This window comes from Thamnophis sirtalis, unplaced genomic scaffold (genome assembly GCF_051295495.1).
Source record: "Thamnophis sirtalis isolate CommonGarterSnake01/CBP01778 unplaced genomic scaffold, rThaSir2_p1.2 scaffold_1, whole genome shotgun sequence".
NCBI lineage: Eukaryota > Metazoa > Chordata > Lepidosauria > Squamata > Natricidae > Thamnophis > Thamnophis sirtalis.
The window spans coordinates 87,880,324-87,895,988 of NW_028261381.1; the positions used below are offsets into that span (position 1 = coordinate 87,880,324).

Here is a 15,665-nt window from a genome sequence, read left to right on the forward strand (position 1 = left end):
CAAAAGCCCAGTCTAGCACAATACCAATGAAGAAGAAAAATAACAGCTCCCAAAAGAAACCAGCATGGCTGCATAAAGAACTCTCTGACAAATTGAAAGACAAAAAAGATAAGTATAAAAAGTGGAAAGAGGGGGACATAACTAAGGCAGAATATCAGCAAATAGCACAAGCCTGTAAAGATGAAGTGAGGAAAGCTAAGGCTCACAATGAAGAAAGGCTTGCCACAAAAGTAAAAATTAACAAAAAAAAGCTTCTTCCAATATGTTAAAAATAAGAAAAAGGTTAAGAAAACAATTGGTCCATTGCTAGGAGAAAGTGGCAAGGAGATGACAAGCAACAGGGGGAAAGCAGAACTATTTAACTCATGTTTTGCATCTGTCTTTATACAAAGGGATAAAACAATCGAAACTATCAAAAACAGCACCACAAAAATCAGATTAGGAACACAAATTGAAATAGGGAAGAAAACAGTAAGTGATCACCTGTCTACCCTAGACGAGTTCAAATCACCAGGACTGGATGGATTACACCCCAAGGTTCTGAAGGAACTGGCAGACAAGATCTCAGAACCACTGAATTATATCTTTCAGAGATCCTGGAACACTGGGGAACTACCAGAGGACTGGAAAGGAGCTGATGTGGCTCCCATCTTCAAAAAAGGAGGAAAAAAAATAGAGCCAGGAAACCACAGACCAATCAGCCTGACCTCAATACCAGGAAAGATTCTGGAAAAAATAATCAAGCAATGAATTAGCGAACACCTAGAAGCAAACAAAGTAATAGCCAAAAGCCAACATGGGTTTGTCAAAAACAGATCATGCCAGACTAATCTTATTGCATTCTTAGATAATGTGACAAAATTAGTGGACCAGAGGAATGCTGTCGATATAGTTTACTTGGACTTCAGTAAGGCATTTGATAAGGTAGACCATAACCTACTACTAGATAAAGTAGAAGAATGTGGGTTGGATTCATAACTGGCTGACCAGCTGCACTCAACGTGTAGTCGTCAATGGAACTGCATCTACATGGAGGGAAGTATGCAGTGGAGTACCCCAAGGCTCTGTTTTAGCCCAGTACTCTTCAACATCTTCATCAATGATTTGGATGAGGGAATAAATGGGGAACTCATCAAATTTGCAGATGACACCAAGCTGGCAGGAATAGCCAACACTCCAGAAGATAGGCTCAAGATACAGAAGGATCTTGACAAACTTGAACATTGGGCACGATCTAATAAAATGAAATTCAATGGTGAAAAGAGTAAGATTCTACATTTAGGCAAGAAAAACAAAATGCACAGGTACAGTATAGGTGGTACCTTGCTCAATAGTAGTAACTGTGAAAGGGATCTTGGAGTCCTAGTGGACAACCATTTAAATATGAGCCAGCAGTGTGCAGCAGCTGCCAAAAAAGCCAACACAGTTCTAGGCTGCATAAATAGAGGGATAGAATCAAGATAATGTGAAGTGTTAATACCACTTTATAATGCCTTACTAAGGCCACACTTGGAATACTACATTCAGTTCTGGTCGCCATGATGTAGAAAAGATGTGGAGACTCTGCAAAGAGTGCAGAGAAAAGCAACAAAAATGATTAGGGGACTAGAGACTAAAACATATGAAGAACACTGTTCCCTCTAAGGTGCGCGGCTGCGCGGCTGCGCGGCCACGCACGTGGCAAGAAACCCCCGTGCAGCAGTTTCTAACTGCCGCGCAGAGATTTCTACCAAAGCAAACGTGGGGAAGTCCTTTGCAGGCGGCTAGAACTGGCCGCCGGCAAAGGACCTCCCCAGACTTGTTTTGACGAGCCGCCCGTGGCAGTGGTGCCTCTCCCTCCACGCGGAGCACCTGAGCTGACCCCCGCGTTATCCCTCCCCCTTCCTCCTCTGCCATGCTTTTGAGGAGCCATAAGACCGCGGGAGCTAGTAGGAAAGTGGCAGAGGTGAAGGCAGCGGCAGGAGTAAATCAGAGCCCAGCTGAGGTGCTCCAGCGGAGGGGGAGGCACCACCGCCACTGGCATGGGCGGGGGCGCCAGCAGGAGTGTTGCCGGCTTCACTGGCAAAGAAGGAGAAGAAGCAAGAGGACTGGCGGCTTTGCAATGCAACCCCCTGGTCCCGCCAGCTGCGGATTTGATTCGGCGTAAGCGGGGGCCGAACACATGCTGCGCCGACTTTGCGCCGCGTCTTTGCTGTGAGGCAGAGTAATTCAACCCCCCCCCAAAGAACGTGTGTGTGTGTGTGTGTGTGTGTGTGTGTGTGTGTGTGTGTGTGTGTGTGTGTGTGTGATTCCGCTTGATGAGATGGTGGTAGAAAAAGTATATGAATTGCGAATTGGATCAAAATTGGTGGCCAAAGGAGTGGAGGGAAGAAAGGAAGGAAGGAAGGAAGGAAGGAAGGAAGGAAGGAAGGAAGGAAGGAAGGAAGGAAGGAAGGAAGGAAGGAAGGAAGGAAGCCCTGCCCCCTGTGAAAAAAACTGAAGATGGAGCAGTGAATGAATAAACCATAAAAGCAACAAACAGTTAATGCGTAAGTAAGCTGAGGAGCAAGTTCTCAACTAAGGAAGCAATATAAGAAAGAAATATAAAAAACTCAATATGCCAAAACACTTATTTTAGTCTTCATTTAATTACTTGTATTGTAGTCTGATGTAACATCTTTTTAAAGTTAACGTTAGTTAGAAAAGATAGGGTACAAAACTTAAATAATAAAAAATTGTACATTCATTTTGAAAAATAAATGCAATACTTGATTAATTTCATATCTTTATTTAAAATAGTTTTGGCATGGCATATGATTTTATTGACTCAGTTGGAAATGATGTGGATATTGTATCTGATTCTGAGGTATATATATTCTTAAGTAACATAACATATAGCATATTGTCCAAACTTGCTAGACTATTTAATTGATCTTACTACTTTAAAGGGGGAGAGTTTCATGATAAATTATTTTATTACATTTATGTTGCATTTATATATTATATTTATTACATTTATATTCCACATTATATATTTGTATTGTTATTTTAGTGTTTATTGTCAATTTTGATAGATATTATATTGATATATCAATATTGATTTTAATCATACTAAATAACAATTACTGCTATTATTTATCAGCATTAAATATTTACAGTTTTTAATATTGAGTTAGTCATATTTTAGAATAATTTAGCCACCAGATGGTAGAACAAGAAGCAATGGGTGGAAAGGAGAGAAGCAACTTAGAACTGAGGAGAAATTTCCTCACAGTTAGAACAATTAATCAGTGGAACAGTTTGCTTCCAGAAGTTGTGGATGCCCCAACACTGCAAGTCTTTAAGAAGATGTTGGATAGCCATCTGTCTGAAATGGTATAGGGTTTCCTGCCTAGGCAGGGGGTTGGACTAGAAGACCTCCAAGGTCCCTTCCAACTCTGCTATTGTATTGTATTATTGTAAGTATGTAAAGCCATCATTATTCCTCTCTTTCTTTCTTGCCCCAAACTGAAAGAAAACTTGGGACAAGCAAAAACAAAAATTCATCCATATAGTTTAGTTAACATTTTTAACTTTTCTATGGGTTCTTGTAGGACCTTTTCTCTAAAAGGAGGATTGATTTCTAACCTTCATTATTTATTCTCACTAGGTATCTAAGCTAGTTCACATCACTTAATGAATGTGTGAATAAATCAGTTCCATCAGTGAAATAGGAATGAAAGCAGCCACCATGAAGGAAACTTGGGAGAGACAGAACCTAAAGGAAAAAGGGGAAATTGCTGCAAGTAAACACGTGCCCTTTCCTTCTATTTGCTGTGGAATATTAATTGCAATACCCCTGGAGCAAGATGATTGATAACTTCCTAATAAAATGTTTATAGTTACTGGATTAAATTCAGGCTTAGTATTCTCACAGCAGATTTATATTGAGTTTTTTCACACTGAGTTTAATTTTTTTTGTATTTTATCAACAATCACGAAGCCTGGAAAGACTGAACAAATATTGTATGCTATGTTTGCAATTGCACTGTATTGTTCAGCAAAATATTTATTTTTGCAATAGAGCTAAGTTGAGCCAGACAGAAGTGGGCATCTCTTTGAAAGTATGCCTATAAGGCAAATAAAAATGCACTGCACACTTGGTTTTTCAAAAGCCTTTGACAAAGTTCTTCTTGAAAAAAATACTGAACAAATCCAGCTGCCATTGGGTATATCAACAAGTATTCTTATAGATTGGCAACTTGTAACAAACAAAACAGAGAATAGGAGAAACGCCAATTTTAATATTGGCAAGATGTGCAAAGATGATCTATAAAGATTTCCACAGGGACTGGTATGCTTTTTAACTTACATATAAATATCTCGAGTTGGGGTTAAGCAATGAAGTGGCCATGTTACCTAATGATAAACTATTCGTAGTAATAAAATTGAAATGGTAAACTTTCAGAGAGTTCAAACAGCAAACAGCCTGTTTCAGTTTCAGCTTCAGTACAGCTTGATTAGCACAAGCAGCTGATTGTCAGTTGGATCGGCCTCCTGACTATCAGCTGTTTCAGGCTGCAGGGATTGCCATTACCTATTGCTGCCTCCGTGTGCCCCATTTTCAGCCTCCATGTGCCCCATTTTCCACCCATTCTGATCCCCACCACCTGGAACAGGTGGAAAATGGGGCGCACAGAGGCCGAAAATGGTCTGTGCGGAGGATGAAAATGGGGTGCATGGAGGCGGCAATAGGCTATGGCAATCCCTGCAGCCTGAAACAGCTGATGGTTGGGAGGCCAATCCAACCAACAATCAGCTGCTTGTGCTAATCAGGCTGTGCTGAAATTGAAACACGCTGTTGGCTGCAAGGAGGCAAATTGCTGGGTGGCAGAGACAGATATTTTTTTCTTGTGCTAATCAGGCTAAACTGAAATTGAAACATGTTGTTTGCTGTTTGCTACAAGGAGGTAAATTGCTGGAAGGCAGAGGCCAAAGGGTGGGGGCCGGTGGGTGGGTGGGTGGGTGGGACTACAATCAGTGTATAAGATGCACCCAAATTTTCACCCTCTTTTTTGGGGGGGAGTGCATCTTATACTCCAAAAAATACAGTACTTGAAGCACTTGGTACCTTAAAAAATTATAAGGGAGAAAACATACCCCCCCAAAACAACCAAAATGTTAATTGGTCAGGGCAGTTCCCCTAAAACAGTGGTCCCCAATCTTTCCAGCTTGGCGGAGGCAGTTGGGTGGGGTGGGGAGAAGGGATGTTTTTGCGCACATGCATGCACTACTTTCACAAGTGCAGCTTCATGTGTACACTCGCGCACACCACTTCCACAGCCCAGTTCTGAATGGGCTGCAGCATGGCACTGGGCTGCGGCCTGGGGGTTTGGGGGATCTCTGCCTTAAAAGGAAAGAGTACAGCTATTTAAGCTCTTTAACATAAGAAGGAGTGTAATGGGAATTTTGGTAGTTTATAAAATTGTGTATCTCCTAGGTAATGTGGATAGAATGATTCAGGATAATATATACCACATAAATTGACATTTGCTATTAGCAGTTGTGGTAATGGAAACCAATTTGGATGATATTAAATGAGGACTGGATGTGTTAGTAAATAGTAATGGCTATTTGCTACTCCTAAAACACAGACAGTATGGCTAAAATACTGGTTACCAGGAAGTAACAATTAAAGGAACTATTATCCTCCCATTCAGGATAAAATGCCGTTGGATGCTCTTGCCCTGCAGAGCTCTTCTTATATATTAGCTATAAATATTTTACTCTCATGATTTCAATAGCTTTGCTTTAAATAAGTTTACAAGTGGATGCAACTTAATACAAAGATTTTCTTGTTTAAATAAGAATCTCCTGGTGAATGAATTTCAATAACAATTATCTACATTGTAAAGATTGATCAGAATTATGATGAGCTTGATCAAATGAAACATTAATACAGTTTTATTTAAAATGCTATTTTTGAGGCATAAAAACAAAAACTAAATAAAAAATAAACACACAGAAAACAACATATCATGATCATATAATAAAAATAAGATGGCAATCCGGAATGATTCAAGAAAGGATTTTTAAAACACAGTCTTTTAGCACATTAAAATATTATGAATGTAAAGTAACATGCAGTGGGTTTTTTTCAGAAAATCTTTAAAGACTTAAACTTTATGAAAATTAATACTAGAGATCACTTGCTGTGAATAGTTAGTATACATATCTGGCAATACTAAAATTTGTGGACACTTTTCTGGAAATGTATAAATTTATCAATTATACACAAATATAAATGCTTATGCACAATACTACTAGCTTGTTCACATTTAATAGCATCACTTTTGACCAATATATTGAGAAAAATATTCTATAATATCATGTAAGTTTTCAATATTAAGCAGTTTGAGGATGATCCTAAGATTTTAAGAGTATATTAATTCAACTGTATACTGCTTCTCACATATACATTTAATGCAGTTCTTTCTACCCATTTTAAGTTGCGAAATTTCATATTATATCATTTTCATCAGCAAAAGACATTGTTTATTACAATTTATTTCTAGGGTTTAAGACAAAAGAAGTAACACTTTACACAACATGAACAACATCACATAGCATACTGAAAATTAATATCCAGTTGTCATTAAACATAGCTGGCAACTTAAATCAAAAGCCTACTTCTCTTATTAGGACCACGGAGAAAGACAACAGCATGCTACAACTTGGTACCACAATTTTTATACTTAATCAACAAAATTAAGGGATGTTAACAAATTTGGCCCAATTAAAGCAACATCAAAATAGAAATGGAAAAGCATGTGTTATAAATCAAATTTAGATTCAGACCATGCTGCCCTATTTTTTTCCTAATACACCAGGAAATGTAGCAGTGACTAAACATCGAGGTCATACTAAAGAGGTGGTCTACAGAAATCAAATAAGGGTTATAAATAAACAAAAAGAAAAAAGAAAAAAGAGAGAAGTGCATTGTAGACATATAGGTATATGGCTTTAATTCTAATTAACTGCAATATTATATTCAGTATTATATTTTCTATGGTAATCAATCTCCATGGGAGAAATGGAACGTAATTTAGTAGATCATTCACCAGGGCATTCTCACCATTTCTTTTTCTTCCTTCCTCTTTTGTCACTTTCTGCTGTGCTGTAACTTTCTGTGGAGAGCCTCGGCCTGAATTGTGCTTTCCTGATTCGTTGCTGATGACAGAACCATTTTCACTCAGCGACCGGCTGCAAGTAACCATAGCAACAAGGAAGAAGACTAAGTTTTTACTGCATATTTGTCATTTCAAGGTTATTGCATTTGTTTGGCCTGCATCACCGCCTATTTCAAGCCTGATTTTTATGGACAAATAAATATTTATAGTACGTTGCAATGAAGAAACATAAAAACAGCAGGAAGGCATCCATAGTATTTCCAGGGGAGGGAGTTGTTATAACAACCAGAAGTCAGAACAATCTCTATGCGTGGCTATTGTTTTCTTTATAAGCTCACAATAATAAAGGGAAAATCTTGCAACAAAAAAAGATAAAGGTTTTTTTTCCCCTCACATAGAGGCCATTAAATAAATAATTCTCAATACATGCATCTTTATTCTAATATTGGTTTAGCATATTGCTACAGACTCATTCCATGGCTTTTTATATAATCGGAAGAGAAATAAAGAATATTTCCCGGTAGGGAATTCATCTTTAGCCATATTTCAAAAATAGCACTAGGCTAAAGGGCACTAATAATCTAAAATGTTTAATAGTCTCTGGAAAGAGGGAGAAAGCTTTTTTTTAACCATTGCAAGATTTCCTTTTGTGAATGTATAACTAAGATATTCAGATGTGGATTCATATTCCTGTTCACAGCCTGTGTAAATATTATGTACACATTTTCAAACAGTAAAGCAAGCAGCAGGGCACAGCTGGTTTAATAGTCAAACCTGCAAGAAAACAGGAACAATCTGCTTACATTTTAAAAATAGCCATAAACCAACCACCACACTCCCTATGCCTTATTAAAACAAGCCATGATTATGAACTCTATTTTGAATATAATTCATTTCACTCATCCTTACTTGGATTGGAACAGTTCATCTAATGTCTAGATCTAAGTATAACAGCAAAGAATGAACAGGTGTAAGTGTAACAGCAAAATAGTTGGCTGGAGATGAAGTCAAAATTTGTAATCTCTTCTATGTCACTGTCCTTGTTCAGATGGCTTTGGATCTTGTGCACCAATGTGAAATTAGAAAAGGATTTCTGTATTGTGGAACCAATTGGGTGTCTAGGGCATCCCTCAAATATGAACCAATTTCTTTGCAGCACTATAATTCCATTCAAAACAGGTTGATTAGGTCTCACACATGCAGATATTTTAACAATGCATTATTTTTCTTGATATCTTGTTTAAAAATCTAAGTGTTTAAAACTATATCTGTGCCACAGAGGTTTGAGCAGATTTTTGTGTGTTTGAAAAGACTGAAATTGTAAGCACGGAAACCATTACAAAAATCTGTCAACCATCTAATCCCTAGTCTTTCTGCTGATCTTGCTCACCTCTTTCTTGTGTCATTGGACTTGGCAGTTTTTGCTGTGCTCCCATCCTGAACGATTTCCCTTTCCTGGGATGCAGGGGCATCTCTCACCGGAACAGGCAAAACTACAGTCTCTTGGGTAACAGGCAAAACATCATCCTCAGTCCCTTGTTGGCCTAAATGTTGCTTGGCGTAGTCAAAACCTTGAACCGGCTGGAAAAAAAGTGGGGACTCAATGATATACATTGCATGTATCTAAAAGTGATGAAAGTATGTACTTAATGAGTTGGTATTCACTTTAAGTATTTTAAAGCTGAACTTAAAGCTACATTTTTCCCCACAAAATATAACATCTACTGTTTAAACAAAGTAAGATTAGTCCAATTTCATGCCTCCATTTTTGGCTGGTGTGACTGATGGGATTCAACTTCTTAGCATCCCTAATATCCTCATATGAGTTGCAGTTAAAATGGCAACAAAGGCAAGAGATTCCAGGAACAGTGGTGGTAAAAAAGAAAACACTGCAAACAACAAGTGAGCATTTGAAAAGCATCACAGGTTGATATTCGATCTGACACAAGTTTACTTTTAAACAGCTACTGACTTACTGGACTGAAATCAACAAAAAGATTCAGACAAGTAGAAAAGAAAATATACTTTTGACCTTGCAAAAATTACTTGCCTTGAAATATTAATCTTGTAAACTACAAAATAGAAACCAGTATTTCACACTTTTAAACTACATCTTGGAACATATCCATTTTTAAACTTTACCAGTGGGACACAATTGTCTGTTATCCACAATACCATCTGCTTCATGTAAATATTAACTATTCTTATGACAATAAATTACATAACAGATGTATTACATATTACACAAGTACACCGGTTCTAAAATAGTAGTTTAAACTGAGCTGTTACAATTTGTAACACATGGTTTAAAACAAATGGAAACAGAATTCTTATTTCAATTTTTTTAAATCAAAAATTTATCTGTAACTATCACACATCTTAAATTTGAGCAAAAGGAAGATAATTTAAGTGCTTAGCTTAAGTTTTATGGCTTTCCCTTTGGTATCATAGGAAGGTGTTCTTGGGAAGCAGGACAGTTTCACAATATGTAAAGTAAATTTAAGGGGTAGAACTATAACATCCACTGTCCAAATATATTGTCATATATTTGGGATTGGAATGGAAAAAATAGGATGCCTTAACAACCATTGCCAGAACTATAAATATATATATCCCGTATTTTTAAGAGTATAAGAAGCACCTTTTTCCCTCAAAAAAGAGGCTGAAAATCTGGGTGCATCTTATACACTGAATACAGCCTCCCCAAACCCCACCCCCTTTTAAGTATTGACGGAGGGACAACGCACAGCCAGGGTTTCAAACAAGAAGAACTCTTTATTCGGTTGAAGGCGATTCAAGGGACGGAGAACTCCCGCCAAGGTATTTATATTCTTGTTTAACCAATCACTGGCCGGGGACGCGACAGCAACTGCTGACGTCAGTCCCTCGGCCAATCAACAATAACAGTGCGTCGGCAACACCCTCTGGAGCTCTCAGCCAATCAGAGAGCTCAGAGGATGTTACTGACAGTCAGAACAATTAACCAATATTTAACACCCCTTTCCCCCAGTTCTGCGCATGCCCGAAACGGAGCATGCGTAGTCCTTAAGATATGCTGGGCGGCGCCGGACCCGCCCAGATCTTCTCATTGCAGGAGAAGTCGTCGGCGGAGGAGGACCTCCTCGTGGTAGCTCCTCCCCGAAGGGAGTGTAGCTCCGAGGCACACCCTTTCGGGAAGGCCCAGAAGGCGGGCTCAACTGCAACGGTAGGTGTAGCCGTGGGGGCGCGTCACTTGTCGTGGGGGGAATTCTCTGTGCGTCCTCGGATTGAGTTGTTGGATTGGCGTCCCCTTGGGCGGCGCTTGGGTAAGCAGGGCCTGGTGTGGCGAAGGCCCTCGGTTGCGGACTGCCGGATTGAGGACGCTGTTGTTGAAACAGGAGGGGGCCTGGTGTGGCAAAGGCCCCTGGATGTGGTCTCTCGGATTGAGGGGTTTGTGCTTGGTGCAGGTTGAGGCCTGGAGTGGCGAAGGCTTCACATTGCAACCCCGGGGCTGTGGTGTTGTCGCTCAGGGGTTCGCGGCCACCGGCCTGCGACGGGAGACGCCTCCTCAATTGATCCAGGTGGCGTCTCCATTGGGTTCCATCAGCCAATTGGACCCTGAAAGAACATGGGCCAGTCAGGGCAACGATAGCACCCGGCACCCATTTTGGTTCCCCCGTAAACGACCGAGCCCACACTGGATCTCCTAGCTTAAAGGACCGGGGAGGGAGGACCCCCAGATTGCTCGGCTGATCCCCTGAATAGAGCGGGTGAAGCCTATCCAGGGGAGTCCGCAGGCGCCTGCCCATCAAGAGCTCCGCGGGGCTTTTGTTGGTAGTTGGGCAGGGGGTGGAATGTTGGCTTAGCAGGTAAGCCGCCACCCTCGCCTGCCAGTCGCCCCGGTCCATGCGGCTCAGTGCCTCCTTAGCTGAGCGGACCGCCCGTTCCGCCCGGCCATTGCTGGCCGGGTGGTACGGGGCTATGGGCGCATGCCGGATCCCCTGCTCGGCCAAGAACTCCTGGAAGGTGGTGTCCGTCTCCGGGAGTGGGCAACGGCTGAGGGCATCTGCATGCCCTAGCTGTTTGCCTGGACGGTACAGCAACGTATAAGAATACGCTGCGAGGAACTCCGTCCAGCGAGTCATGCGGGGGGATAGAATGGAGGGGGTCGGCTTGTCCCCCGCCAAAAGCCCAAGGAGTGGCTTATGGTCGGTGACAAGGGTAAAGTGCCGACCATAGAGGTAATCGTGGAACCTCTTAATCCCGGACACTGCAGCCAGAGCCTCCTTGTCGATCTGGCTGTAATTGCGCTCCGCCGAGGAGAGTGTCCGAGAATAAAAGGCCACAGGGGCTTCTGAGCCATTAGGGAGGATATGGCTCAGGACAGCCCCTACTCCAAATGGGGAGGCGTCACACGCCAACGTCAGAGGCAACCCATCATGATATTGAATGAGGACTGCCGATGACGTCAGCGTCTCTTTGACAGCCGCGAACGCATGCGCTTCGCGGCTTCCCCAGTGCCAGGCCGCGGATCGGTCGAGCAACCGATGCAGCGGCTCGGCTAGTGACGCCTTGTGAGGAATAAAGGGGGCGTAAAAATTGAGCAGCCCTAGGAACGCCTGTAGCTCCGCCCTGGAGGTGGGAGCAGGGGCGTTCCTAATGGCGGCAATCTTAGAGGGTGTAGGGTGAATGCCTTGGGCATCTATTAAGAAGCCCAAGAATTCTACCCTAGGGACAGCAAATGAGCATTTGCTGCTTTTTAATTTTAATCCCGCGCCCCTGAAACGACAGAGGACCTTCCTTAATACTTCGATGAGTTCTGAGCGGCTTGTAGCAGCGATCAGAACGTCATCGAAATATGGCACTACCCCCGGAAGTCCATGGAGCAGGCGCTCCATGAGACTTTGGAAGATCCCCGGGGCCACGGATACGCCGAATTGTAGGCGGCGACAACGAAAAGCCCCACGATGAGTGACGATGGTCTGGGCAGCCGCCGCATCGTCATCCACCGGGAGCTGTTGATAGGCTTGCGCCATATCCAGTTTGGCAAATATGCAACCCTGCCCCAGGGAATGGAGCAGGTGTTGCACAACAGGGACTGGATAGGGGTTTGCCTGAAGGGCCAAGTTGATCGTCGACTTGTAGTCGGCGCAGATTCTCACCGAGCCATCCGGCTTGACCGGAAGAACTATGGGAGTCTCCCATGGAGCATGATCGACTGGCTCGATGACACCCTGCGCCAATAATTTGTCAAGTTCGGCGTCAACCTTGGCCCTTAAGGCAAAAGGCACCCTGCGGGCTTTCAGCCTAATAGGAGCAATCTGAGGATCTAAGCTAAGGGAGATGGGGGTTCCCTTATAACACCCCAGCTGTCCATCAAACACATCAGAGAACTCCTGCAGGACGTCCTCAATTGTCGCAGTTTTCACTTGGTGGACCCCCCCGATGGACAGTCCCAGTGTCTTAAACCAATCAAGGCCAAGAAGAGCCGGCAAATTGTGTTTTACAATTATGATTGGCAGCTCTCCCTTGAAATTGCCATATCTAACAGGGATAGGAAAGGATCCCAGAACAGGGATCAACTTCCCTTGGTAGTCCCTTAAGAGTACCCGGGATGGGGCTAACTTATTCTGGGGAACTGTAGGGCAGAGGTTTGAGAACATGTCCCAAGATAATAACGATCGGGAGGAGCCGGAGTCCACCTCCATCTGGCAAGGCTGACCTGCCAGGTGGACATTGGCCGTGATTTTACGGTTGCCTGAGGAGGCCTGGTTGATGGAAGTCTCCACTTCCTGCGGCTCGGAAACAGTGTGGCAGTCATCTCCTCTGCGAGCTGGTCTCTGCTGGCGGCGCTGTTGCTGCTTGGTCCTCTCAGAAGTTTGGAAGAAGGCAGGGGCCGGCAAGGAGGCTCGGCACACTTGGGCGAGGTGCCCCTGCCTCTGACAGCGGCGGCAGATTGCATTTTTGAATTGGCACGTTTGGCGGTCGTGGCGGCCTCCGCAGCTGAGGCAAGGCACCCTGGCGTTTTGCGGTGCGGCTGTGGCTTGAGCAGGTGGCTTCCGCCGTGGTTGTGCGCGGACTTGATCGATGTTGTCTGGCTCCCGGTCCTCACAAGGGATTATATCATCATAGCCAATGTCATGCACTTGTGAGGCCGGTGCCGGGTTAGTTGACAGCTGTAGCCGTTCCAAATCGGCGGTCGATTGCTCCGAGAGCTCAGCTGCTCTGGCGATCTCGACTGCTTGGAGCAGCGTAATGTCATGGTGGCGGAACATGCGGCTTCTTAAGTGTACATCCCGCACACCGCACACAAACTGCTCGACTAGGTTTTCTTCTAGGTTCGAAAAATCGCACTGGGCCGCCACAGTGCGCAGGGCTTCCAAAAATTGACTGATCGTCTCCCCCGGCTTCTGTACCCGCCTCCTGAATGCGAAACTGCGGGCAATTTTGGATGGCGTTGGGGCATAGTGCCCCTTTAATTTGGCCATCAAGTTGTCCCAGCCCAATTTGTATGCGGGTCTGGGAGCAGCCATGGCTCTGGCTGAGGCAAACATTGAGGGTTCGCAGCATGATAAGAAAAAGCTGCACTTCTCCTCATCCGTTTGAGCCTGATTTTTAGTTGCGATTAAATATGTTTCAAAGCGCTCCATGAATCCTTCCCAGGATTCGCCGGCGGATCCGAAAGGAGCGAAAGGCGGCAATGAATTCATACTGGCTAAACTGACTTGTGAGGAGCGGATGGACTGAAGTCGTGACAGGAAAAATTTTCCTCAGCGTTCGGTGCTGGCGCGGACAGCGACTTACAGCAGCTAGCTGGAATAAACTCTCTGTCTTTAAACCTAGGCTTGCGTGGAATCGCCGAATCCCACCTTCGTCGCCAGTTTTAAGTATTGACGGAGGGACAACGCACAGCCAGGGTTTCAAACAAGAAGAACTCTTTATTCGGTTGAAGGCGATTCAAGGGACGGAGAACTCCCGCCAAGGTATTTATATTCTTGTTTAACCAATCACTGGCCGGGGACGCGACAGCAACTGCTGACGTCAGTCCCTCGGCCAATCAACAATAACAGTGCGTCGGCAACACCCTCTGGAGCTCTCAGCCAATCAGAGAGCTCAGAGGATGTTACTGACAGTCAGAACAATTAACCAATATTTAACACCCCCTTCACCAAAATGGCCGTGCAGAGTCTGTAGAAGGCTTTCAGAGAGCTCCTGGGGGCTGGGGAGGGCAGAAATGAGCAAAGGCTGTTTTTTGCTCATTTTTGGCTCCCCAGCCCTCAGGACAACTCTATAGGCCTCCTAAAGGCTATCCATGGCTTTTTTTTTTTACATAAAACAGGCCCGTTTTTTTTTTTTTTAAAAACGGGCCATTTTTGGGAGGTTTGTAGAGTGCAAAAACTTTTTTTTAAAATTTGCCTCTTCAAAACCTTGGTGTGTCTTATACTCCAAAAAATATGGTAATTTTAGTGGGAAACCTCTCCCCTTTTCATTACTAATTAATACGGTTGGACCAGGATTAGTAGCTGTGTGTGCAGAAGTAAAATAGGGTAATCCTGGAATTAGTTCTGAAAAGTAAACAGAAAGCTTATTTTGATGTAGGTCTACGATCCACTAACACTCCAATTGTGGAACAAAATCAACTGAAATAATACTATGAATCTGTACAGTCAGCTTGTGTATAATATGTGTCTGTATATAAACTTTAGAATATAAAAACAATTTATTTCTGCAGAAACTGAACTGTGACTAAATATTAGCACCTTTGAAACTTGTCACTATTCATATATGGGTAAGATTACTTAATCAGAATAGAAAATCCCTATTTCTATGTGACACAAAATAAACGAGGAAAAAAACAACAGGAAAACATCCTTTACTATTTTACTGAACAAAATCCTAGGAGGAATAGAAGTATTAGCATCATCTCTTCTTCTCCAGTCTTAACAATTTGCAATAGCAATAATACTTAGACTTACATATTGCTTCTCAGTGTTTTACAGTCTCTCTTTAAGCAGTTTACAGAGTCAACCTATTGCCCCAACAATCTGGGTTCTCATTTTACCAACCTCAGAAGGATGGCAGGCAGAGTCAACCTCGTCAGGATCGAATTGCTGACAGTCAGCAGAATTAGCCTGCAATATTGCATTCTAACCACTATACCACTACAGCTCTTTTGCTTAATGAATGCTTATAGGGCCAATAAGATTTGAATCTGATGGTTCTATGGTGAATGAAACCCGCAATGGTTTCAAATTACTTTTATCACAAGCACAACTTTTCCTATGAACCCAAACATCTTTTTTTAAAATGCTGGACATCTCAATGTTCAAAAAGTTGGTTCATAAAAACTTTACTTTTCCTGCAACCTGAAATTATTCATTACTTTGTTGAAATAAACAGTTGATAGCATCTATACACGAATCACACATGCACCTATCATCTATATATCTGTACCCAAATTACATCTATAGTTTTCAATTCTTTATTTTTTAAAAGAAAAATATAACAGATTGAATAACTACAGGCAAAGTTTCTCAT

General features: G+C 42.6%; 1 protein-coding gene across 2 annotated transcripts in view; it reads right to left on the minus strand.

Moving 5' to 3' along the window:
* KIAA1549L (KIAA1549 like) overlaps positions 1–15,665 on the minus strand; it is a 178,634-nt gene that overhangs the window by 47,002 nt on the left and 115,967 nt on the right. For both annotated transcript variants that reach the window (XM_087718436.1, XM_087718445.1), the window contains exons 12-13: positions 8,539–8,729; positions 7,094–7,221 (exon numbers count right to left, since the gene is read on the minus strand). In XM_087718436.1, the coding sequence (XP_087574562.1) occupies positions 7,094–7,221; positions 8,539–8,729 (319 nt within the window). The remainder of the gene's footprint in view (positions 1–7,093; positions 7,222–8,538; positions 8,730–15,665) is intronic.